Raw genomic sequence first — 23,338 nt, forward strand, 5'->3', positions numbered from 1 at the left:
CTGAATAAAACTGTGTCATATGTTCACAACGTAATTTACCTTGCACTATTTTTCTTTCAATTACATAACTGATATACCATATTTCAAACACACACCTATTTTTTCATATACATATAATTAGAATCTAACTACCAGTTACTGACTTTTTTAGAAAATTTCTTTCAAAAGTAAACAGAAATTAATCAAATGAATGTAATATTAATCAGTTATAACTCAGAATAACACATTTTTTTGCTGTTTTATTGCTGTAGTTAATGTTTACCTGGGGGCTTATAATTTCCAAGTTTGCTTCTTCAAAGACTTGTTGTAAAGCTGTAGTTAACTCTGCATACTCCACATCTTTAAAGTCAATGCCAGGAAATACATCTTTAACCAGTGCATCAAAACGTGAGCAGTCCGCAAATGTAAGTTTTGACATGGTATTAAGCCGCAGAGCTTGAACAACCATGTGACTTTCATTAACTGGAAATAAAAGCAAAGAAGTCAGATCAGTTTAAGCTGTTCATTGGGTTTTTTCCCTTAGAGTGCATCAGCAGTTGAACTCACACTGCTAAGACATTGAAGGCGGAATCACAGTGTAGACTGCATTCTACTTCATGTACCACTCTAAGTTAGATAAGTGGCTTACTGTATGTTTCATATATGCTCACAAACTCATTCTATACAGATATGAGATGGTTATGATGCTAGCCAGATAGTACATAACAGCTTCATGATTAAAGAGGGACTAAGAGTACAATAGTTTACTTGTGGAAGTACTCATGACAGAAATTAAGGACCTGGATTCCAGACCTTACTCTGCCAGAGTCTGAAGTCACATCTCTGAAGTGTGTCCTAATTAACTATAAATATTTACAACACTCTCCACAACTCCTCTGGAATCAGAACTACCATGGAAATGTAACTGCTCTGGGACAAGAACAAAAACAACCACAGGAAAATTTTACTCTGCCAGAAAAGTTAGGATTCTCATGATGGGAAAGGCATATGGCTCTTATCTCTGGGTTTTTTTTATTTTTTAATCAAATTGCCTTCTTATGTAAAACACATACACTTTCAGAGAACAGGACTAGGAACCACAGGTGAAAATTATCTTGTGTTTCTGTCCTCCTAATGCAATCTAACACCATGTAACAATTTTAGCAAACCTCAAATGGAATCAAAATGGTCTGGTGACTGATGAATAATGATGGCATCAGAGGATCAACCTTCCTGTCCTAATCTAAGTGAAAACAAGAGTGTTTGAGAATCACTCAAAATCATCCCAGCATAAAGTCCTATATCTATGTTCTTATACAAGCTCCATCTAGAATATAACAACGGTCTTTTGTGATCTCCTAATGGAGGACTTTCACAGATTATTTTTTTATTTTAAATTGCCTCCAGATCTAAACCACAGCTTCTCAAAACTCCAGTGAACAAGAAACCTGTAGTGAATAATACTGGTACAATATCCCAAATAATCAAAAGTTTGGTATGGTCAACCTTACTTTCTTTCTTTGCTTCACTTTTTTTCAACTGATGAAGAAGATTGCCACAGCCTCTCAAAACAGTCTTCAATGCTCGTAAACCCCAATCATAGTGCTGCTGTTGTGTCAGAAGCTCCCTAAATTTAAGAACAGCAATGATGTAACAATCTTTATGTGACAGCACCTGAATTTTTTTTTTTTTGGCAAATGAATATGTTCATTATATAGTTCTGGGCAAAAGAGAGACTGATGAGTATTTGTAGTGCCATCTGAAATGCATTTCAGAGATACAAGCAATGACACTGAAATTTTCAGGAGGGAGTAACGTAATTACGTTATTAATGTATTTATAATTGTCCCTCGAAGCATTATGTAAAACCTCTGAACTTTGTTCTAATATACATACTTATAACCTGTCACTTGTATTTCAACAACCTCAAGAGTCTAAATTCAACACAATGCTTGTGAGCATTCATATGTGAGCATAATAGGGGAGCAGTACTTTGCCACCTTGAGATTATAACTGCTTTCCAAATATTTTCACACCTGAACCACCCAATATATTGCAAGATTTTTATTTTGTAAGTTAAATTAATATCTACAGAGATTTACCATTCAGATTTAAGAGCTGTATTGACTGTAAAACTTTTGATGACTCCAAACGTGTGGCTTTATGCCTAGTTTTATTTCTGACACAGCTTTCTATAATATCCATGTCATAAAATATTACGAAAAATTAACAGAAAGTATGTGTAGATTGCATCCCTACAGTCATAGTCTAAATGGAGACTACTGGCATAGTCTAAATGGAGAAGAAACAAGATGGTAGTAAAATAAGCACAAAGATCAATGCTAAAATAAAAGAAGGAAGGAAGAGAATTAGAAAAGTAACACAACTCGGGGTGGGGGGAGGGGAGCTTACCTTGCTAGATTAAAAATAGACACTAACTTTCTACCGAGTATTTTAGCATCCTTAAAGCCTTCTGAATACAAAATCACTTCTGCAATGAGTTCATTGTCTGGATGAGTCATAGCAACTGGCCTGAAAAGTTGTTTGAGGTTATCAGGCAGTTTTTGTCTTCCTCCATAACCTTTTCCAGCAGGATTCAGAGTGATAAAGATTCCAGAATTATGATCCACTTCAACCTAGCATTAGAAGTTCATTGTAATAGTATATTGTCATATGAAACACTATTGAGCAATATTTTGTGGACTATGTTTAGTTACAGTAGTCACTTTTTAAGTTTAACCCTGTTGTTTATAGACTATTTTTCTCAGAAAAAAATAAGTAAGTTTTCCTGTACCTTTTTTCCAAGCATCTCACATACAGGACTATGTTTCTGCAACGCATGTTGGATTGTCTGAATCTGCATGGATACTGCAGACAGTACAGCTTCCTCAAGTCTGTTGAATTCATCAAAACAGCCCCAGGCACCACACTTCACTAAGCCCACAAATATGCGCCCCATCGATTTCACATCAATGCCCTTAAAATTAGAAAGAATACTATTAAACTTCTAAAAACAAGAAAACAATGAAAGACTGTTTCCCAGCCATTAAAAAAAAAAGTGATTGGAAATGTCACAAATGTCTAACGGAATCTGTACCAAAACTATTGCTTGAATATTCCTTTATGAAGTATGGGCATAGATATCCAAATCCTAAATATGCAGAACCATATTCACCTCATCACAATTGAAGACTAATACTTGTCTTCCAAGAAGTCCACCCAAAGCTTTTACTGATTCTGTCTTTCCAGTTCCAGCGGGACCATAGGGATTTCCTCCAAGGCCCATCTTCATAGCCTGAGTAAGAGTTAGGTAACACTTATCTGTCAAAGGCGTATAAACAAGTTTAGGGGAATTCCCCTGCAGAAACAAAACAAATTATATTAATTCGTAAACAGAAATTATTGATGATGCAATTTAATTTTATTCATTAATTTGAAAATCATCGACTCATAGAATAGTTAGGGTTGGAAAAAACCTTACTATCATCTAGTTCCAACCCCCCTGCCAGGGGCAGGGACACCTCACACTGAACCATATCACCCAAGGCACTGTTCAAACTGGCCTTGAACACTGCCAGGGAGGGAGCATTCACAACCTCCCTGGGCAACCCATTCCAGTGCCTCACCACCCTAACAGGAAAGAACTTCCTCCTTATATCCAATCTAAACTCCCCGTTTAAGTTTTAACCCGTTACCCCTTGTCCTATCACTACAGTCCCTAATGAAGAGTCCCTCCCCAGCATCCCTACAGGCCTCCTTCAGATACTGGAAGGCTGCTATGAGGTCTCCCCGCAGCCTTCTCTTCTCCAGGCTGAACAGCCCCAACTTTCTCAGCCTGTCTTCATACAGGAGGTGCTCCAGTCCCCTGATCATCCTCGTGGCCTCGTCTGGACTTGTTCCAACAGTTCCATGTCCTTTTTATGTTGAGGACACCAGAACCACATACAATACTGCAGGTGATGTCTCACGAGACCAGAGTAAAGGGACAGGATCACCTCCTTCGACCTGCTGGTCACGCTCCCTTTGATGCAGCCCAGGATACAGTTGGCTTTCTGGGCTGCGAGCGCACACACCTGGTTCATGTTCATTTTCTCCTCAACCAAAATCCAATACAATGCTTGAGATTACCATCTCATTAAGTACGATGAAGTTTTCCTGATTTTTATGAAATATCAAAGCATTGTGTAATTTTTTTTTAGAATTACAGAAAAAGGGTCAACACAGATGAAACTGCACTCTGACATACAGAAATAGCAAGCTTATTAGAAAATATTTATATGATAATGCAGCTGCTTTCCATACAAAGCACCTTACATTTACCCCACCAATATCAAGAATGAAAATGATTACAGTATCTTTTAGTATCTTCTACGAAACAGCATGCTAAGGATACAACAAAGTTGAAAAAATAGCAACAGTTGGGAGGCAACTAGCAGCATGTGTGAAAGTGTTTGACACATACAAAAGCCACTAGGTAAATATTAAAAAAAACACACCTGATATTCGTAAGTATATTGGAGTTCAGCATCTACCATCTGAACATAACATTTTTGGTCTTTCATATAAAACCTCAGCTGCTTCTTCCAAGCCCAATCTTCAACACTGTGAACTTGAGCTTGATTCAGCTGCTTCACCACATCAATGTTATGAATGATATCAAGAATCAGAGCTTTCAGCTTGAGCCCAAGGATTCCTGATTCTGCAGATAACCACACACACACACACACAAAAAAATCACCACAGTGTAGTAAGGAAGATACACGTTATCCACTCTCAAATTCATTGCGCTGCTTTCTACTGTCAGCAAATTTTATTCAGACCTTGTTTCAATTATATACAGAAATACTACCTATTACCTAAAGCAAGCAGCATAAAGTGAGATCCTGACAGAGAATGTGAATCATAATGCAACTTCAGGCATTTGGAAGTAATTCTGTCTGCCTCTACACTCAATAGATAAAGGCTTTTCTGGAAGGCAGTTTATTCCAGGACTGTTTACAGCTATGCCCACTTCAGTAACCACTGCAGCACAAATCTGTTAATTCATCTGCAGCAGATCTGAAAACCATACTATACACAACCTGGCAATTTTACTAAGATTAATTAGGATGATGCAAAATCAATGCTCATTAGCAGATTGGGTGCATTAAGTGTACTCTGAGAACACACTGCTTAACTCAGTTTCATTTGAAGCAAGCCCAGTTTATGTTCTTCTATGCCATTCCACGATGGGAGTTAAATGAAAGTAAGTGGGGATAATCAGGCAACTCACTTCAAACTCACACCTATTAACCAAACTATTATTACAAATGTATTATACAATAGGTGGAATGAACACTCTTCCATAACTGATGACATTTCCCCACTGTCTATAGCAAGAGTGCAGAAAGGGAGCTTAGATAAATAACCACACTTACAGATAGCTGAATGTAGGTGATATGAATCCTAAACCTAGTTAATACATCAGATGTTAACAGTTCATACAGTAAACAGCTATACAAATGTGGTGAAAGATTGTCAAATACATGTTAAATTGAGTCTTTTTATACATATAGGGTATAGAGTCATCATAGAGCCAACAGCCACCTCACCTAACCTAAACTATAGAATTTTATATCTGAGGTAGTCATTTAAAGTCCCCTTATGGTCAAAAGAGAGGAATAAGCACTCAAAGGCATAATTACTCTAACTGATTTGCACTTTATATGATTCAGACCAAACATGCCTTGAAAATAAGTTGACTGGTACTGCTACAGAGCTATGCAAGAATTATTGTAGATGTATATATCTAGAGAAAAACAGCATCACCTACAACAGCCATACAGAATATACTGGCATGACAAAGTACTTCAACTGTTCTCTGGCTAGTCCCCATGAAACACTGCAGCAAAGTTCAGTAGGTGAAAAGAAATTATCAGTAAACATATAAACAAAAAAAATCCTAGAATCATAGAATAGTTAGGGTTGGAAAGGACCTTAAGATCATCAAGTTCCAACCCCCCTGCCATGGGCAGGGACACCTCACACTAAACCATGCCACCCAAGGCTTTGTCCAACCGGGTCTTGAACATTGCCAGGGATTGAGCATTCACAAGCTCCCTGGGCAACCATTCCAGTGCCTTACCACCCTAACAGGAAAGAATTTCCTCTTTATATCCAATCTAAACTTCCCCTGCTTAAGTTTTAACCTGTTACCCCTTGTCCTATCACTGCAGTCTCTAATGAAGAGCCCATCCCCAGCATCCCTATAGGCCCCCTTCAGATACTGGAAGGCTGCTATGAGGTCTCCAAGCAGCCTTCTCTTCTCCAGGCTGAACAGCCCCAACTTTCTCAGCCTATCTTCATATGGGAGGTGCTCCAGTCCCCTGATCATCCTCGTGGCCCTCCTCTGGACTTGTTCCAACAGTTCCATGTCCTTTTTATGTTGAGGACACCAGAACTGTACACAATACTGCAGGTGAGGTCTCACAAGGGCAGAGTAGAGGGGCAGGATCACCTCCTTCGACCTGCTGGTCACGTTCCTTTTGATGCAGCCCAGGATACCGTTGGCTTTCTGGGCTGCAAGCGCACACTGCTGCCTCATGTTCGTTTTCTCATTGACCAACACCCCCAAGTCCTTCTCCACAGGGCTGCTCTGAATCTCTTCTCTGCCCAACCTGTAGCTGTGCCTGGGATTGCTCCCACCCAGGTGTAGGACCTTGCACTTGTCATGGTTAAACTTCATAAGATTGGCATCAGCCCACCTCACAAGTGTGTCGAGGTCCCTCTGGATGGCATTCCTTCCCTCCAGTGTATCAACCGAACCACGCAGCTTGGTGTCATCAGCAAACTTGCTGAATGCACACTCAATCCCACTGTCCATGTCAGGGACAAAGATGTTGAACAGGATCGGTCCCAACACCGATCCCTGAGGGACACCACTCGTTACTGGTCTCCAGCCGGACATTGAGCCATTGACCACAACTCTTTTTGTGTGGCCATCCAGCCAGTTCTTTATCCACCGAGTGGTCCACCCATCAAATTGATGTCTCTCCAATTTAGAGACAAGGATGTCATGTGGGACAGTGTCGAACGCTTTGCACAAGTCCAGGTAGATGACATCAACTGCTCTACCCCTGTCCATCAGTTCTGTAGCCCCATCATAGAAGGCCACCAAATTGGTCAGGCAGGATTTGCCCTTAGTAAAGCCATGCTGGCTGTCACCAAGCACCTTGTTGATTTTCATGTGCCTTAGCATGCCTTCCAGGAGAATCTGCTCCAAGATTTTGCCAGGCACAGAGGTGAGACTGACTGGCCTGTAATTCCCCGGGTCATCCATTTTCCCCTTCCCTTTTTCCAGTCATCGGGAACTTCACCTGACTGCCATGATTTCTCAAATATGATGGCCAGCGGCTTAGCAACTTCATTCTCCAGCTCCTTCAGAACCCGCGGATGGATCTCATCAGGAACCATGGACTTGTCCTCGTTCAGATTTTTAAGATGGTCTCGAAACAGTTCCTCTCCTACAGTGGGCGCAAGGTCTTCATTCTCACATTCCCTGCGTCTGCCTTCCAAGACTTGGGTGGTGTGGTCAGAGCCTTTGCCAGCGAAGACCGAGGCAAAGAAGTCATTCAGAACCTCAGCTTCTCCAAATCCTGTGTAGCCAGTTCTCCCGAGAGCTTCCTGAGGGGGCCTACATTCTCCCTAGTCTGTTTTTTATTTGCTATGCACCTGTAGAATCCCTTCCTGTTCTCCTTAATATCCCTAGCCAAGTTTAATTCTAACTGGGCCTTAGCTTTCCTAGCCTGGTCCCTAACTTCCCAGACAACATCCCCGTATTCTTCTCAGGCTGCCTGTCCTTGCTTCCACTTTTTATAAGGTTCTTTTTTCATTTGAATTTTCCTCAGCAAAAAATAAGTATTTAAAAGTAATTAAAAGAGGGTTTCACATATAAATGCTCCAAGATAACTTATCATCTAAATAAAAAAACATTGCTCACCCTGTAACATTAAACACACAAATCTTGGCAGTTATAAGTGGGTAACTTTATGTAACTCAACTTTATGAACTCAAACTGAGACAGATTTATATAATTTCCTGCTTAAGTAAACAGAATGTCAAATACTATCATACTACATAGTCATTATGAATAATATATATTAAAAATCATTTTTATACCTTTACGTCCAGTATCTTCTATACCATTATCAATGCTAGTATAATGTTCCAATTTAGCCATGAGTTCTAATTCTAATTGTTGCAGACTATAGTCTTTGATGGCACTTTCAACATCTTCAGTGAATTGTATTTGTTCTGCCAAGGAAAGAATCTTTGAGAAAAAAAGTTCTAATTACATTTGTGAAATAGAGAAGACATAAAAAAAAAGTTTAAAAAGTTTTAAAATTGATTTGTAATTACTTATTATGTTTGATATTTATTATTTTTTAAAAAGCCACAAATTTGCTATGCTCTTAAGAACATATATTGCCACCTTATAACCTGACAAAATTTAGCGAAAACCTGCAATGTGATCCAATACAGCAAGTCCCGTAGCTGTTTTACAGCATGTGCTAGCAACATATCTTTTCCATTAAATGGTATGTCAGATGGAAACTGAAACCTGTTGAATATGGGCTCACCATGCCAACAATACAGTAGTTGCATAGAATCACAGAATGGTTTGTGTTGGAAGGGATCTTACAGATCATCTAGTTCCAACCCTCCTGCCATAGGGAGGGGACACCTTTCACTTGAGCAACCTGATCTAGTGGAAGACAGCGACAGACAGGATCACTGAGCAAAGGGCAGGGGGTGGTGACAGGAAGGGATAAAAGAAAAAAACAGCAAAATTGGGCTTAAGCAGGACCACCCCCAGCCTGCATTTGCACTTCAGCAAGGAAGTGCCTACAAGGCACCATGACAGAGAAATCGCTCAAACCCTCTCCAGAAACTCAACATGCAGGGACACCTCTCTAAAGTACCTGTACACTAATACATGCAGTATGGGGAATAAATATAATGAATTACAAATCTGTATGCAGTGGCAGTGCTATGGCCTTGTTGGGATCATGAAGATGTGGTGGAGTGGCTCCCATGGCTGGAGTGTTGCAAGGATAGGCAGGGAAGACAAGGAGGGGCAGTTGCTCTTTACGTAAGAAAGAGCTGGAGTGCATGGAGCTCTGCTTGGGGATGGATGAGGAGTCAGCTGAGATTTATAGGTTAAAGAGGACAGGTCAAGGTGACATTATAATGGGTGCCTGCTATTGACTACCTGACTAGGAAGAATAAGTGGATGAGCAGCCTCACATTCACAGGCCATGGTCCTCAGAGGGACTTCCACCAACCCAATACCCGCTGGAGGGGCAACAAAGGACATAAGCAACGCAGGAGATTCCTGGAATCTATGGATCACAACTCCCCTTCCAAGAAATAAAGGAGCCAGTGAGGACAGGTGCTTTACTGGACACAGTCCAATGGAAGGTCACAAAGATGATTTAGGAACTAAAGCATCTCTCCTGTGATGAAAAGCTAAGAGAACTGAGACTGCTCAGCCTGGACAAAAGGTGGCTCAGGGCAGAATCTTATCAAGGTCTATAAATACCTGAAGGGAGGGTACAAAGATGGAGCCAGGCTCTTTTCAGAGGTGCCCAGTGACTGGAAGAAGTAACGGGCACAAACTGAAACACAGAAAGCCCTGTCTGAACTTTAGGAAACACTTCTTTACCATTAAGAGTGACTGAGCACTGGCACAGTTTGCCCAGGGAAGTAGTAGAGTCTCCATTTCTAGAGACCTTCAAAAGCTGTCTGGACATGGTACTGTCTGAACCAGCTTGAGCAGGGGTCTTTGACCAGATGACCTCTAGAGGTTCCTTCCCACCACAATCATTCTGTGATTCTGTGTTATCCTCTGTGCTACCAGCCAAAATCACATAAAAGAATTTCATATTCATGACTATTTCTGCTTATACAGTTAAACTTTAGAAACAATATTTTAACCAGCTTCAAAAAGGGCTTTTTATGTTACTAAGTGCATGTAACATTCACTACCAACTAAGATCAAGATTTACATCAAATTTAATAAACCGATGGATGTTAGAACAGGTGCCATGACAAAGACTCGAGATTTCAAATGTTTACAAAAGAATTATAAGAAAACATATTTTTAAGAAGTTCTCTACACTATAAATGAATAAAATGGATTTGTTCATGGTTAGTTTCTTCCAAACCCATATTTATACTTCTTTATAAGCCTCTGAAAAATAACTTCTTTGGTAAATCTGAGACTACACAGTGGCATTACTGGATCAACTTACCTGGGAAGGAAAGAGCGATGGATCAATTGAACCTTGTGATTTCTTTCCAGCTTCAACACAGTCAATTAACATTTTTTTCAGCGTCTCCTTCATCTCTAAAGCCAAACTGTTTAGCCACACCTAACAGAGAAAAGAAAAAACCTCAAAAGTTACATTACAAAATAATTTCTCAAAGATACTAGAACTATAGTTGGGTAGGATTCTTTCTTACCTCCACATCATTTGATAGAAGAATTTTATTTCTAAGTGGCACAGTTTCTCCTTCTACAGACTTCATGGCAACTATGTATTTAAATTCTTCATCAAAGGTCACATTATTAATTCCTGTTAATCAGAAAACAGCACCAAAGTTACTTATTGCTAAAAGTCAAACATTAAGTCCTCAGTGTCTAGTGGTGGCAAGAAAGAAATAAAAAGCCTGCAATAGATTATTTAGCTTTGAAGAACCTTATTTCTAAATAAGTACATTTTACAAATGAAGATTAATGTATTACCAGCAAAAAGTTTCTTTAGATGAGACTGGATAACCACTGGATTTGTGGGCTGTCCTAAAATTTCTAATAAGTCATCATCTCCAATGAAATATAATCTTGGAAATGCTGAGCGCTTTTCCTATATGAACACAAAATAAAACAATTTTGTTGATTTAAATTCAAACTTACTGACTTTCTTTATAGAAAATCATATTTATGTCATCTGTACCTCCAAAAAGTCATTCAAAGATCTCTGACATCTCTGAAGCTGGTCAAGTATGGTAATTAAGGTGTTTCTTATTCCTGTCCGGACATTCAGTGATGTTATCCTGTTGTCACTCTTGATATCTAACATAATGGATCTTGACAGAAAGAAAATTTGAGTAATTCATAAAACAACCACGACAGTTTCAATCTGGATATACAAGTAGTTATGTAAATAAAAATTAAAGCACAGGTAATTCATTTAAATATCTCATACATAGCATTTAGATTTCAGTGGTTATGATGAAGCATTTCAAAATTTACATCAATATCTCTCTAATGTATTTTAATAACAACCATTTCTGGCTATCCAAAACCAAGCAAATTCAAGTCTTGACTTTTATTTCCTTCTAAGAGGTCATTTTAACTAAAGTTAAGATAGATAATGGTTCATATCTTTCTACATTTCTAAAATCTCCCTCTTTTTATCTCCTTGACTTATTTGGAAAAAAATAAACCATCTGTTTCTCCCAGAAGTCCATCTGTGTACTTTCTTAGTGAACAAAGTGCTTGCCTTCAACAAGAAATGATTCCTGAAAAAGAAATCCAACCAATTACATCACCTCTGCTTCTGTTGCAAGACTGATCTGGTGTTTGCCTGCCTTGTTTGTGATCTTCGACATTTCATGTGATTTCATTCTTCACATGTGCCCACTTAAATGAAACCTATGTTAACAATTTTATGTGTCACTGCCACACACCTGTATGTACTGAATTCCTATTGCTGACATTCATCTCCATTCATATTCCAATTCCTGCGTATTTTTTCACGAATGAAGAATGTTCTAGCCAACTCATGTCAAAGATACTAAAAAAATAAGTCTCACTCCATAACACTAACCTGAAGTCCTCATCAACTCTGTTAAAACGAGCCTGTTCTTTGGGCAGAGCTCCACGACCGAATATTGGCTCCAAATAGACCCATTTCCTCTGAATTTGGTTTAAATTCTGCAGATACTCATCCAACTCAGCCAGTTTTTTTTCCCAGATGGACACTTTATCTTCAAAACCTTTGTAGTATGGAGAGTCTTTGAGGGACTGTAGAAGACAGCGATGATCTCCAACTTGGTTGACTATGTCCTTCCATTCTTTAATAAGCCTGATAGTCTTGCCTTGGCTATCTTCATAATCTGTTAATGTGAAGACAGCTCCAGCTCCCCAGAGTTCAAGCTCACGTAATGCTTCTCTGATTGTTATTTCACCTTGGGCCCGACAATTCAAATCCTATTTAAAAGCATAAACAGATTTAATTTGAAACTACAGAGCTCGCAATAAACTTTCCATTCAAAAATATAACACAAATTCAATTTCTATAGCAATAAAAATATACATATGCATATAAAACAAGATTTATTATACAAAATAAACTGTATAACTGGAACTATTCATACCTTAAGTTCCATTGCTTTTTCTACAACGGCATCTGTCACTTTTAGCAGATCTCCAAATAACAAACCTTCAAGTGTAGTGCCTCGGGGAAGACCCAGAAGACGAAAGAGATCCAGCCAGTGGTCTGGAGAAAGATATTCTCCTCTTACATATTTTAGGAGTGGAACTATCATCTATAGGAAAAACGCGTGTGTGAATCCATCTAGTCTTTATGAAAATTGTATGCTTGATTACAGAGTAACATGCTATTCAAACAAAACAAAAATTTACATTCTTAAACCAAAGGTCATTTCTTTCAGTTCCTGTATTTAATGTGTAGGAGTACAACTGAGGAAAACTCATTGCAAAATATGTGTCTATGTAAACTGTAATGACCCTCCTGTTAACTGTAAGGAACTAAAAGGTTCTCAAAAGTATGTGAAATGTTCAAAAGAGTATCAGAAGATATTTTATTAAATTGTAACTGATTTTATTCTAAGATGTGAACAATGACCTACATGACAAAGTATATTAGCTAGTAATACCAAAGGAGTTTTTGTTTTATAACCTTTTTTGTAATTAGCATCTTACTTTATATTTGTCCACTTCTTTTTGCAACTTTACTGTCATTATAGTATGTTTTTCCATCTTCCTCATTTTGTCATGCCACTTAAACAAAAATTCTTCAAATAGGTACGTTTTACTCCTGAGTGAAAATCAAATATAAAAAAGTCATGACAACACAGTACTACAACCACATAATATATATATGTCCATGAAAAAGAAAGTAATAAAATCATACCTAAAAGTAATCCAGTCTTCTTTGGCTTTTTCCTGAAGGCCTTGATAAAATTCTTCATACAATGCCCAGACTTCTGCGCAACTCTTAATATCCTGACATACAACTTTTGACAATGAGAAGTCGGGCTCTTCCAATTTAAAATGATGGCATTCTTCACTGAGTAAAAAGAAGATCACAGTGTTAGATATTATATGATTCCATTATACATTTATTGTTTAAGAGATGTTATCATATGGAAATAATTACACATTTTTTAAGAAAAGCTGTTGGCTTGACTGAGGAACATTGCTGCCAACTGCAATTTCCTTATAGTAACTTTCTTGAATAGAAGTAATAAAGGAATATGAGGGATAACTCCTACACAGTGACCTTCTCCCATATTCACAATTATTTTCCATAAACTTTCATTTCTTTCTCATTTACCAGAAAAGCGAATTATTTTGCGTCCCCAAAACAAAGCTTGAAAGAAAATAACTTTTCATTGATTCTTTCTGCTAGGTAGAAAGAATTTGCTAATTCTATTTACTATCATATTTAAGTGGCAAGCTAAGAATTTAAATAGAAAACTTGTCCACTCAAGATTTACAATAATGAGCTTACTGAAAGCAGGCACCTAGAGCAAAAATCTCTTCCTTTTGCACAGAAGTCTACCAGACAGGACACTTACTCAAGAAATAGGACAGGTAACCTCTTGCCCACTTAAGTTACAAGAGGACTGAAGTAATAACTCACCCTTCTTGAACAAATATCTCAAACCTTCTCAGTAAGAAGGAAGGTAGAACCAAGCATTTTGTGTACAGACTCCCTTATGCAAAAGCCTAAGAAACTTCTTGAATTTTTCCATTACAAACAACTTAGCTTGAAAATTTGTGTTATGTAAAATCAATAAAAAAATCCTGAAAAACTAATGAAAAATATGCAATACAAATAAAATTAAATTCCTTGAAATTAAATATTGTGATAAAATTTAGACAAAATTTTCTGAGATACTACTGCTGCAAAAGATCCATACATAAATGAATAAGGTACACAGGGAAATAAACAGACATACATGAGCTTTTCTTTCATGGTTTCAAGTTCATCAAATTCTTTTTCTTTTTCCTTTATGATCTGAGCACTTTTCTCAAGTACATCCTGATCACCTGTTTCAATGACATCGTCACTTGGCTTCAGCTGATCCCAACGAGCTTTAAATTTTTCCAGTTCTTGAAGATATATATTAATACGTGAAATCACATTTCCTTTCATCATTTCAATCTGTAAAGAAAGAGTTAAAATGATTTCTAACTACACGTATGATCAAAATCAAAGTATCAACTTCAAAACTTGGTAACTACAACTTGATCAAAATCAAACTCAAAACACTTCTTGTATAATACCCTAAACTTTCTTTTTCTGGTTTAATTTCTAAAAGGGAGCACGCACTTAGTATTTTTTTTATGCTGGTATTTGAGACCTATTTATTCAGTCTATGCTACCTATTGACTCTGCATCTTACAACATCTAACAAAATTGCTCTATTTGTGTGGCATATTGCTATCTTCAGTAGAAATTCAAGTGAATTCAGCAATTTGCCTATGGAGTGGGATTACAGGACCGTGCATAGCTTAGTAAAGTTTGTGAAAAGAGAATAATAAGCCCTATAGAATCATTTAGGTTGGCAAAGGCTTCTAAGATTGAGAACAACCATTAACCTACACTACCAAGTCCACCACTAAACCACGTCCCTGTGTGCCACATACTGACTCTGAGCACACAAAAACTCATCTCTTAACTGTTATCCTGTTTTCCTCAGTTAACCACTGCATTCATTAAGCCACCTCTGACACCAGAAAGCTGTTTGAGACAAAAGTACAATGTAACATTCATTTCAGCATCAGTTAAACAGAAGTTTCACCTAGTTACTGGTTAAAGAGTTTAAGCACTCTTCCCTTAAAGGCTCTCCCTCAACCTGGTAATGTTGATGTTAACACTGAACTGAGAACATTTCTGGATTGAATTTAAGAAAAAAATTCTCCAGACTCATTCAAAATAATTTCAACATTTTTATGTGAAGTAGTAATCTTTTATTGTTACCTCTTCTGCAATCATAAGCTGGTGGCTTTCCATCATTAACTCAAATTTATCCCATGTAGCTCTTAGGTTACTGAGAGAGTCCAAACCTGTACCAGCCACAGTTCGCAGAAGTTTGTTTTTATCTTCAGCTTCTTGAAACAGGAGAAAAATCTAAACTCAGATTAAAAATATGTGTGTATGTAAAAACTCAGCAAATCATGTTTATCCAAACTATAAGCAAATATATTAGAATCATCAACTGTGCATGCACAGATTATATGTTTAAACACAGCTGCTTTTTTAATACTATTTATAGAATAACATTAAAACATTGGAAAAAAAATGGCATTTGACATATTTAGAGATATCTTGATCCTGACATGAGATATACAGAAGCAAATTTTCCCTATGAAACAGGTAAGTGCCTTGTTACATATAGCAGAGATCCACTCAGATTCAAAAACATTAGCAGAGCAATAGAATTCAGCAAATATGTATATACATATGCTGGTTCTGGCTGAGATGGTGCACTGGTTTTGACTGGGATAGCTAATTTACTCCATAGTATCTGGTCTGGGGCTATGTCTAGATTTATGATGAAAACAGTGTGGATGAAAGAGGGATGTTTTAGCTATTGCAGAGCAGTACTTACACATATTCAAGGACTTTTCTATTCCTCCCCCCACCCCACCAGGGAGTAGGCTGGGGGTGCACAAGGACCTGGGAGGGAACACAGCCAGGACAGCTGACCCCAACTCACTCAAGGGATGTCCCATACCATATGGCATTGGCTCAGTATATAAAGATGAGGGAAGAAGGAAGCGGGAATGTTTAGAGTGATGTCTTCCAAGTAGCCACTACACATGATGGAGCCCTGCTTTGCCAGAGATGGCTGAACACCTGCCTGCTGATGTGAAGTGGTGAATTAATTCCTGGTTTTGCTTTGCTACACTTCTTTTGCTTTACCCATTAAACTATCTTTATCTCAACCCAAGTGTTTTCTCACTTTTACTTGTCTGATTCTCTTCCTCACCCCGATGTGGGGGGAGTGAGTGAGCAGCTGTGTGGTGTTTTCTTGCCGGCTGGGGTTAAGCCATGACAAATGGAGCTCATTTTCTTCACAGCAGCGCATATGGTGCTATGTTTTAGATCAGTGATGAAAACAATACTGACCATACACTAACATTTCACCTGTTGCTGAACAGCATTTGCATAGCATCAAGGCCTTTCTTTGTTTCACATTCCACCCCCCATCCCCAGTGATTCTGTTAACAGCACACACAATTCAGACACCTGCACGTACAACTAAACTTAGATGTGTTTATTTAGAACTGAATCCTTTCCTGGATAAATACTGTCCCTCAAGAGACAATACTGTGCTATACGAACCACTGCCCTGACCTTATATGGCCATTGAATGTTCTAAACTAGTTACATTAAATATAAGCTTCCATACTAGAAAGCAATTACATTTTTTTGATAGCTGTTGTTCTGGATATGATAAAACAGTATCTTACCCCTTCTTTTCGTTCATGTAGGCTTAAATATTTTAAATTGTCTTCTGCTATTTCCTCTACAGTTTGGGGCCTAATCACTAAAGTTTCCATGGCACCATTGAGAAAGGAAGAAACATCACATAGGTGAGCTATATAAAAGTGGAAAACAAAGTTATCACAGAGAAAATATCTGTAGTAACAAATATCCAAGTCAGACCAATGTACTGTGATAAAACATTGTTATATGCTAATGTATGCAATCTACCTGCTTAACAAATTGCAGACCCCAATCTTATTTACTGCTTCTATAAAACCTGAATGTTTGTGTTTACAGATAGCTTTCTAAATGTAATCCACTGCGTTCGGTGTGGATCCCTTCTGAGAATTAAACATAAATACGTAAGACATCCTGCCCCTCTGCTCTCATGAGACGCCACTTGGGAGTATTGTGTGCAGTTCTGGTGTCCTCAACATAAAAAGGACATGGAACTGTAGGAACAAGTCCAGAGGAGGCCACGAGGATGATCAGGGGACTGGAGCACCTCCTGTATGAAGACAGGCTGAGAAAGTTGGGGCTGTTCAGCCTGGAGAAGAGAAGGCTGCGTGGAGACCTCATAGCAGCCTTCCAGTACCTGAAGGGAGCCTATAGGAATGCTGGGGAGGAACTCTTCATTAGGGACTGTAGAGACAGGACAAGGGGTAATGGGCTCAAACATAAACAGGGGAAGTTTAGATTGGATATAAGGAGGAAGTTCCTTACTGTAAGGGTGGGGAGGCACTGGAATGGGTTGCCCAGGGAAGCTGTGAATGCTCCATCCCTGGCAGTGTTCAAGACCAGGCTGGACAAAGCCTTGGGTGAGACGGTTTAGTGTGAGATGTCCCTGCCCATGGCGGGGGGTTGGAACTAGATGATCTTAAGATCCTTTCCAACCCTAACTATTCTATGATTCTATGATTTATACACTTTCTACATCTGTATAGGTCTTTTTGGGTAAAAGGAAAAAAACAGATCTTAAAATTGCTTTGGGGGTTTGAGTCTTTTTGTTCTGTTTTAAAGAAATTAACTAAAGCCACCTAGCTTTAAATATTACAAAGATTCAAAAATGAAAGCCTGATTAAGCTACAATGTTTTATTTTCCTACCAAGGTAAAACTCTTAAGTAATGAGAAATGATCTGTACAATTCCAGAGAATAATACATATTCCAGGAAACAATCTTTCAGGCTATGGAAATAATTCACTTCCTGCACAACGCATTCTGTATTTCCTGATTGTTACATTTAAATCCAAAAGCACTGGTATTTCTCATCATCTAAACCTCACTACATTTTGTCTACCTGTTCCAGATATAGATAGACCCCCCAGAAAATAAGGAAATGTTTTGTACTGTATCACTCTGCATTTTGACAATCTAAGTAACAAGTAACTGTATGGAGTTAAGTCTTGATTATTTAATACTCTTCATGAAGTATTTCAATTTGTGAAAGAAAAATCTAAAAACATTTTTAATCACATTTCATGATGCCTCTTTCAATTACCCTCAAATGCCTAAGAGGTTTTCCTCCCTCAAACATCAAATAAACCTTTCTCCCTGAAATGACAAAAGAATTTTCCTTCAGAAAAAGAAACAAGCTAAATAATGTTCATATGTATCGTTTTACATTCAGAACAGACGTGGCCACAACACATGAATGGGCAAGATGCACATGGACATCAAAAGGTCCTAGATTGGGCCTGCAGTGAAAAATTAGTACCAGATTAATTTATCTGCACTGTGATTCATGCAGCCCACTGTGCCTGTTAGTAAAATATTTCTTAAAAAAAGTATTTACATTAACACAAATGTCCCCAAGTAGAAAAGAAACAAAAAATGCTACTCATTTAAGTTATTTACCTTGAATAGATTTTCTCAAAGAAATGACAAGAATATCATACAACTTCTGGATGAAATCATCAATTACAGTTTTCACAGGGTTGCAATTAACAGTTAAACAATCTATCTTGATGGTGCTTCAAGACAAAAGATAGAAAAATTGCCAATATTCAGCAGTATTAGTAGTATACTTACACATCAATTTTTCTAAGATCTATGCACATCTATAGTTCATCATGATTTTGTAGCCTAGTAAGAAAAGAATGTCCTCATAATTCTACAAATAAAAGACATAGCTTATTGGGAAAATTACTCATTGTAGTATGAACATTATGCATATCCATGTAGTTTTATGGGGACTGAGGTCTAGTGTTCTGTTCCTCCAAGCAGAAAATTACTTGATTTTCGTAACCAAAGTCAGTAAATTCAAAAGGACTACTTCTAAGCTCAAAAAGAAAACTATTTTGTCTGTACAGTCCTGTCTTTAAATCTCTAATTTCCATGAGAATTTACTAACTCAGGCTTCAACAGTCCTAAGAACACAAGAAAAGCCATAGTGAGTCACTTCAACCCTCCGTATCTATCTCAAGCGACCTTAAGCAGACATCTAAAGAACACTAAGAAAAAGGGCTCCATTATTTGGTACCTTCCCGTGCATCCTACTTCAACACCAATTATTTTCAACTCATGGCACTTCATTGCCACATGTTGTTTCTGACTATAAGACACATAGCCAATTTCTTTTCTATTCACCCCAGCCTGTCCTTATCACTTAGCCAACAAGTTCTACCAGTCCATTCTCCTGCAGGAAATATCATCTTTTTTTCCTTTCACTTTTTCATTTCCTCTTTCATTTTTTTTCTCTTTATTCCTAGCAGTTTCATTTGAGAATTCTAACCATGCAAAACACTACAATCCACATGAATATATGTAAGAATAAAAGCCTACACTAGCATATCTTAAACTATAACTTGTAAGAGATAATCAAGTAGTTCAGTACAGGAATTATTTAATGTATAAATATTTACTAACTCTGTTCCTAACTGCCACATGTACTTCACATGCATAGGACTTAACTAAAAGAACTGTTATAATATCACCATGTTCTGTCATATTTCAGAATCAGCCCTGAATTTTTAGGGGATTTCCCATCATATCAAACGAAGACATTAAAAGTTTTCAGAACAGGCTGCACAGATAAAAGGGGATAAGTGTCTTAAAATAAAACTGAAAAAACAAAAATCTAAGCATTTTAAAAACACTTCAAATCCTCTGTAAAAAGAGAAAAATATCTATTTTACTATTACCTTTATCTGACAGAATACACTATTCAAACAAAAGAATAGAGTTGTACTATACCTTGGAAGTCGTTCTGCTTCCTTCCCTCTCACTTTCAATGCTTTGAAGTTTTTTTCCCAGTCCTGTTTGCTAGAAAGATGTGTCCTCACCAAAGTTTCCAGATCTACTTGACCAATTACGATCCATTCCTTTTCAACGTTATTTTTCATGTATGGAAAAGAAATATTTTCCAGACTAAAAACTTGTTTCTCAATAGTATTACAACACTTTAATAATGTTTCTATGCTACATTATCTTTAATATCTGTGCTCCTTCAATTACCTACAGATTCTCAGTGCAAATATGAGGAAGTACAAAATGGTTTGACGTATTCACACATCTAAGGATAACCAAAATAGACTTTGAACAAGAGTAAAAAGACAGCTTTAATATTTAGGTTTCAATGGGAACTGTGCATATGCTTTGAGTTAGGTATGTGCTTAAGTGGTTGGCTTAACATGGATGGACTTACTAAGCTCTTCTTTATATGCCTCAGAGAAAAGGACAACAATGCACAAATGTCATTGCTCAGTTACTTCTAGAATATCTGAAACCTAAAATTATAGAAATAAAAAAAAAAAAAAAAAAGCATGGCTTAAAATATTGAAAATACCTTGAATTGATTAGTAGCGTCTGTCAGCCTTCTGAACAAATCGTCTGCTTTACTGAAAGCAGTCAGAAATCCACTTACATTTCTTTCAGTCATAACAGCGAATATGGACTCTTCTTCTGCTTCACTTACTCCCCTAAACTGATTTGGAATGGAGATGAATCTCTTCATTTCTCTATAATATCTAGCTCGTACTTCTTCAAAAGGAGGTCTGAATTGCAACTGGCCTTGCCTAAAAAATAAAACAAATCATAAAACAACTAGCATTTAAATGTAATCTAAGGTAGAATACTTTACAAAATACAAAGAGAAAATATCTTACTTGAATGTCAGATCAATATTTATTTCTGGTAAATTCTCATTGAGTGCTTCTAAGCCCATTTGATACTGAGGCTCCAGAGCTTTATAAAGTTGATGATTCCAATGCTGTCTCCAAGCCTTCATGTCAGATGATTTGAAACCCTAAAATTCAACAGTGTTTATTTTTACTTTATTTTCTTCCTCAAGCCATAATTATAAGCTGAAACGCAGCACAGTACAATGCCCGAAGACCAAGATCTTAGTAAAATTCAAAGAAGTATGAGACCACTGGAACAGGCTCCCAAGGGAAGTGGGCACGGCATCAAGCCTGTCAAGAGTCCAATGAGCATCTGGATGACGCTCTTAGTCATATGGTTTAGTTTTAGATATTACAAAACAAAAGCTGAATCAATGTATTTATTTATTATCATATTACCCTGAAAAAAATTGAAAAAACTTTTTAAAAAAATACTGCATTTATTTGTCTGGCAAATACTAACTTAAATAATCTGGGTTTGCATTGGAAAGGCTAAGAACACCACATCTACCAAAGAATAGTAATAACATCTAGTTACTTTGATAAGTGATATTTTTAATCAAAATCTTAATCATCTTACCCAATGACGTTAAGGGACTCTCCAAACCTAAACAATTCTATAATTCTATTCTAAAAGTTGACAGTTGATAAGTGAACAAATAAAAATGTGGCTTTTTTATGGTTTCAGACAGAAATGAATTTTAATTCTAAATTTGATATACTTGCTCTATTCTGCCTGAGGATAGAACACACATCCACACCAATTTCTTTATTTGTCCTTGTATGAATGTCTCAGACACAACTGATTTACATAACTTAAGGTTTTCCTATTTTTTAATTTAACACGTGATATGACCAAGTTTTGTTCTTCTCCAGTTGGTAGCATGGCATAAAAACAATAATCTTCATCTTTCTCGTCTGAGATTTTACCTCACATCTGGCAACAACTAGTATACAGTCAGTTTTTCTGAGCTAGTTAGTAACTCCTGAATCAAAATTAATTCAGGCATACCATGTTTGAGTCTTAAATCTTAATTATTGTTGAAAAATCAAATGTTAACAGTTTGCAATATGATACTGAAACCCTGCCTGTGACTCCAGGCTGGCAAAACCAGTTCTGAGCTCCTGGACACCATCCTTCCAACGCTGCTGCTGCCGAAGTAGATCAATATTCATGAGTGATATAACCTGTTAAAAGAATTTGAAAAAATAATAAAGATATTCATCACCACACAAATGAAGAAAGGGTAAAGTAAGCTATAAGAGATGTGATTTCAATTTCACCTGGAAAATATACCTTTTCAATAAAGTTTGTGTGCCACTTTCTTAGTTTTCTATTTTCAGTGGAAAGCCGTTCAGCAGCAGCTTGGAGTTTTTGGATATAAGCTTCCAGCTCTCTCGGATTATCCCAAGTTATTTGAGTTTTCCCTCCAGGACCAGATTTGGAATGCTTGAAAAACATACAAACTTTGTCAGATTTAATGGCAAACACAGTCTAACAGTCTAACAGTCAGCATACAGAAAATGGTCATATGAGAAACATGGTTTTACTCCTAGTAAAAAATGAAGGACTTCCCTCTCACGACTGCACTAGAGACATAATAATTTGGCAAATCACAGACACATGGACATATCATTATAGCTACATCAACAGACTGGAGAAGGATTTAAATGCCAGACTTTTAACAGAGCTTGAAATAAATTCACTGATGTTGAGAGTCCTGTCCCACACACAAAAAACAACCTTCTTAAGCTAAGAAGACACCTTAAACTCCTTACTTCCTCTTTGTTCTACACAGACCAAAAACCAAAATGCGTCACTCATAATTGGTATCCTACTTCACCTGTTTATCACAAAATAATTTTTTTAATTACACTGAAAAATTCCACTAGTCAGTGGAATAAGCAGCTTTAGGGAGTTCCATTACTCTGGGCTTTCTATCAGGATTCTGGGGGGTTTATGCATTTTGCTGAGTTTGCAGTAGAAAATCAGAACACAAAAGCATCTGAAGTTTCACAGCTGGACTTATCCCTAAAAGATGTAGGACAGAAATCATGTCAAATAGGAGAATATGTTGTGGCTTTGAACAGTTCTGCAGCATTTTAAAGTCTGTACACTATAATTTGTGGCATAATCTGCACCAAGCCCAGGGGAAATTTAAGAGAAAGTTTGGCAACTTTTTCCAGGACACTGTAAACCTACAGTTTGGTCTGACTCTCCAACATTTTGTGTGAACTAATTCCAAGCACAAATATCCCTTCTGTTTTCAGCCCCACTCTTATACTCTGCCTTAAAAAAAGGTTCTCAAGAGCAAGTTTCTAATCATTTCTGTAATGCTTGCTCTGGTGATGTTCTTCTCTGGCCCAATACACAGTTTATAGGCATGTTATCATACTCCCACCATCTTCATATCGTACGAGAGTTGGAAGAGGGTGGAGTGCTTCAAACATA

At 37.4% G+C, this 23,338-nt stretch overlaps 1 protein-coding gene across 2 annotated transcripts in view; it reads right to left on the bottom strand.

Moving 5' to 3' along the window:
• The window catches only part of DYNC2H1 (dynein cytoplasmic 2 heavy chain 1), a 164,747-nt gene that overhangs the window by 129,933 nt on the left and 11,476 nt on the right, over positions 1-23,338 (bottom strand). Inside the window, exons 14-37 of one of the 2 annotated variants that reach the window (XM_057399766.1) lie at positions 22,184-22,336; positions 21,976-22,074; positions 20,872-21,011; positions 20,553-20,781; positions 19,961-20,088; positions 18,623-18,738; positions 16,751-16,878; positions 15,255-15,404; positions 14,230-14,435; positions 13,179-13,334; positions 12,968-13,082; positions 12,400-12,570; positions 11,850-12,232; positions 10,974-11,106; positions 10,766-10,883; positions 10,483-10,595; positions 10,272-10,391; positions 8,137-8,287; positions 4,476-4,678; positions 3,155-3,337; positions 2,774-2,956; positions 2,392-2,615; positions 1,491-1,606; positions 263-462 (exon numbers count right to left, since the gene is read on the bottom strand). In XM_057399766.1, coding sequence (XP_057255749.1) covers positions 263-462; positions 1,491-1,606; positions 2,392-2,615; positions 2,774-2,956; positions 3,155-3,337; positions 4,476-4,678; positions 8,137-8,287; positions 10,272-10,391; positions 10,483-10,595; positions 10,766-10,883; positions 10,974-11,106; positions 11,850-12,232; positions 12,400-12,570; positions 12,968-13,082; positions 13,179-13,334; positions 14,230-14,435; positions 15,255-15,404; positions 16,751-16,878; positions 18,623-18,738; positions 19,961-20,088; positions 20,553-20,781; positions 20,872-21,011; positions 21,976-22,074; positions 22,184-22,336 — 3,918 coding nt within the window. Of the gene's footprint in view, positions 1-262; positions 463-1,490; positions 1,607-2,391; positions 2,616-2,773; positions 2,957-3,154; positions 3,338-4,475; positions 4,679-8,136; positions 8,288-10,271; positions 10,392-10,482; positions 10,596-10,765; positions 10,884-10,973; positions 11,107-11,849; positions 12,233-12,399; positions 12,571-12,967; positions 13,083-13,178; positions 13,335-14,229; positions 14,436-15,254; positions 15,405-16,750; positions 16,879-18,622; positions 18,739-19,960; positions 20,089-20,552; positions 20,782-20,871; positions 21,252-21,975; positions 22,075-22,183; positions 22,337-23,338 lie in introns of those variants that run through there. The other variant, XM_057399765.1, reaches the window with a different exon arrangement.

This window comes from Pezoporus wallicus, unplaced genomic scaffold, assembly GCF_028554395.1.
Source record: "Pezoporus wallicus isolate ANWC-B61680 ecotype Strahan unplaced genomic scaffold, APGP_CSIRO_Pwel_v1 scaffold_6446, whole genome shotgun sequence".
In the NCBI taxonomy this organism is placed as follows: Eukaryota; Metazoa; Chordata; class Aves; order Psittaciformes; family Psittacidae; genus Pezoporus; species Pezoporus wallicus.